General features: G+C 55.9%; 1 protein-coding gene across 1 annotated transcript in view; it reads right to left on the bottom strand.

Annotated features, from left to right (window-relative positions):
- The window catches only part of FBN3 (fibrillin 3), a 128,390-nt gene that overhangs the window by 10,232 nt on the left and 115,237 nt on the right, over positions 1-2,921 (bottom strand). Inside the window, exons 64-67 of the mRNA XM_010828478.1 lie at positions 2,748-2,916; positions 1,809-1,934; positions 1,157-1,279; positions 869-985 (exon numbers count right to left, since the gene is read on the bottom strand). Of these exons, the coding sequence (XP_010826780.1) occupies positions 869-985; positions 1,157-1,279; positions 1,809-1,934; positions 2,748-2,916 (535 nt within the window). The remainder of the gene's footprint in view (positions 1-868; positions 986-1,156; positions 1,280-1,808; positions 1,935-2,747; positions 2,917-2,921) is intronic.

Here is a 2,921-nt window from a genome sequence, read left to right as displayed (position 1 = left end):
GCCACCTGCCAATGCAGGAGATGCAGGTTCAACCCCTGGGTTGGGACAGAAACAGCAGAAGGAAATGGCAACCTACCCTAGTACTCTTGCCTGGGAAATTCCATGGACAGAGGAGCTTGGTGGGCTATAATCCATGGGGTCACAAACGAGTCGGGCACAACTTAGCGACTTAATCACCCTGTGTATAACTGAATCATGTCCTATACCCTTGGGGTCTAGAACAGGATGAAGCAAACTGCTTCTGTAAAGGACCAGGTAGGAAATATCATTTACCCTATTGCAACTACTAGGTTCTGCTGTTGTAGCAAAAGCAGCCACAGACATGTAAATGAATGGGCATGGCTGTGTGCCAATAAAACTTTATTGACAAAAGCAAGCAGGGGGCTGGGCTTGACCTGGGGGCTGGAGTCTGCTGATTTCTGGTCTAGAGCACTGCCTAGTACACAGGTGTTCAGTATCTGTTAGCTGAGTTCATGGGAGCCCAAACAAAGCCACCTGTGACTGGGCTCAGCCCTTGGGGGAGATCTGGTTCTCCCAGGTCACAAGACACTAAGAAGTGATTGGTGTGGACTGTATAAGCCCCTTGGCTTTTAGGAGCAGCCTGGAGAAGCCCTAAAAGACAGACTCAGCACACCAGAGGTGAGGATAGGTGTCCTGGGCCAAGGTCAGAGAGACTCCTGAGGGTGGCCTCCTAGGTTCCTAGGGCAAGGAAGAAGACTGAGGTCCAAGACACCACTAGGATGTAAACAGCGAAAGAACAAGCACTTTGATCACCCCTGTGTCCCTGACATCTGGCCCACACTGTGCCTTTGCTTCTTATCTGGTGAAAGCTGGGGTCATGCTGCCAGGGAGGGCTGAGGGGACTCACCAAAGCAGGCCTGGTGGCGCTGGGTGAAGCCAGGGGGACAGCGGCAGGTGAAGGCACCGATGGTGTTGACGCAGAAGAACTGGCAGTTGTGCTGCCTGGAGGAGCACTCATCCAGGTCTGTGACACAGAAGGTCCCGGAGGGCTCAGGGTAGGGCCTGCCGGGGCTGGGGGCTTCCCAGGGGAGATGCCCTGGAGACAGAAGCTCACCCCATGCAACGGGAGGGGGAGCCCCTGAGGAGGACAGGGACAGAGCCCCATGGGCCGTGGGTGTGGGAAGAGGGATGTCACCTCGGCAGATCCTGCCGTTCTCCTCCAGCAGGTAGCCACGGGGGCAGGCACACAGGAAGCTGCCCTCAGTGTTTTTGCAGAGGAAGGGACATGGCGTGGGGGCCTGGCTGCACTCATCCACATCTAGACGGGACACAGCACTCAGGAGGGTCAGACAGACATTCCTGGGGGCTCAGGGGTGGGGTTCTCCACCCAGGCCCAGTTGAGGCCTCTTTCCCAGACCCTAGACAACCAGAATCTGTGGGCTTAACCAAGGAACCAGCATTTTTTTCTGCAAAAAGCTAGAGAGTAAATATATTTGGCTTTGTGGTCTTAATTCCAACTACTCAACTCTTTGTAGCAGGAAAAACAGCCACTGTATGAGAAGACAAACAGGCATGGCCGTGTGACAATAAAACTTTATTAACAAAACAAGCAGAGGGCCGGATTCAGCCTTTGGGCAGGAGTTTGCTGACCCTGATTTAGATGAACCCCTGCTACACAATGTAATTGAAAATCTTAGGATGCACCAAATAACAGGAGAAAAGCGGCCCAAATAGAGTCGGGTGGAGGAAAGAAACGAAGCTGCTTTGCTTTCTGGACTTGGTTTTCTCATGGAAGTGTGTGCCAGGTGCTGTAAGGACAGGCTCAGAGAAAGGGGCGGGGGGCTCACCTAGGCAGGCTGTGGCAGTGGTGTCAGGCGCGTACCCAGCCTGGCAGTGGCAACGGAAGGAGCCAAGGCTATTGATGCATTCACCATGAGGGCACAGGTGAGGGAGCACACGGCACTCATCCACATCTGAGGACAAGCAGGGCTTGGCTGGGGCTACCCACCTTGGTCACTGGGACACGCCACCTCCCTCGGGTCCACCAGCACTCCCCTGGGAGGTAAGGCCAGCCCTTGCTTCCCCGCCCTGCACCCCAGAGCTGGAGACCCAGCCCCTGTGATCCCCACACTCAGGCTTATGAAGCTCCTCCTACTGGATGCTGAGAGCCCTCAGGGTGGAGGACACATAGCCTCACCAGCAACACCTCATCAGGACACCCCAGACACATACATGGAAGCAAAGATGGACATGCCAGTCACCTGCTTAGATGCTTCTACAGAATCACAAGGGCACACACTCATGGGTTTCTCTGGGTCAGACACGCACACTCGCTCACACATGTGCCCATCCTCATAGATGCTTATCAGAATCCTGAACCAGCTCACTCCTTCTCATCCACTTTCTGGTGTGAACTCCCCACCCAGCCTCACCCTCAACAGCACACACACACACACATGCTAACAAGCTCGCACACATAACACACACCAGCTCACATGCTCAACTAGCTTGCACTCATAGGAGAGGCACACCAGCTCACACACTCTCACACACTAAGGAGCCCCCACACAGCCAGAACAAAGGACACACACACACATACACACACACTTTGGTTCACACACCTGCTCACCCATCCACCCAAGTTCATGCACACACACTCACAGAGCGACGAAGGGGCTGTGGTTCACACTGGTCCACCCACCCGCCAGCACAGAGATGCATACACACTGGTTCACACACACGAACACTGGCCGCGGCACAGGCACACGACAGAGAACAGTACCCACCTCGGCCGTCGGCAGTGTAGCCCGAGCCGTGGGGGCACAACTTCCGGTGGGCAGACGTGCCAGGTAGCGGACAGGGCTCGCAGCCGGGGCCCCAGCCGCGGCCGCCCCCGCAGCAGCACTCGGCCCTGGTGACCGCCTCGCCCCTGCTGGACTGAGCCTGGCACGTGGCCTGCA

Source organism: Bison bison, unplaced genomic scaffold, assembly GCF_000754665.1.
Source record: "Bison bison bison isolate TAMUID 2011002044 unplaced genomic scaffold, Bison_UMD1.0 scf7180017864492, whole genome shotgun sequence".
Classification (NCBI taxonomy): Eukaryota; Metazoa; Chordata; class Mammalia; order Artiodactyla; family Bovidae; genus Bison; species Bison bison.
The sequence above is the reverse complement of the archived record's forward strand: the minus strand, read 5'-3'. Positions and strand labels throughout refer to the sequence as shown.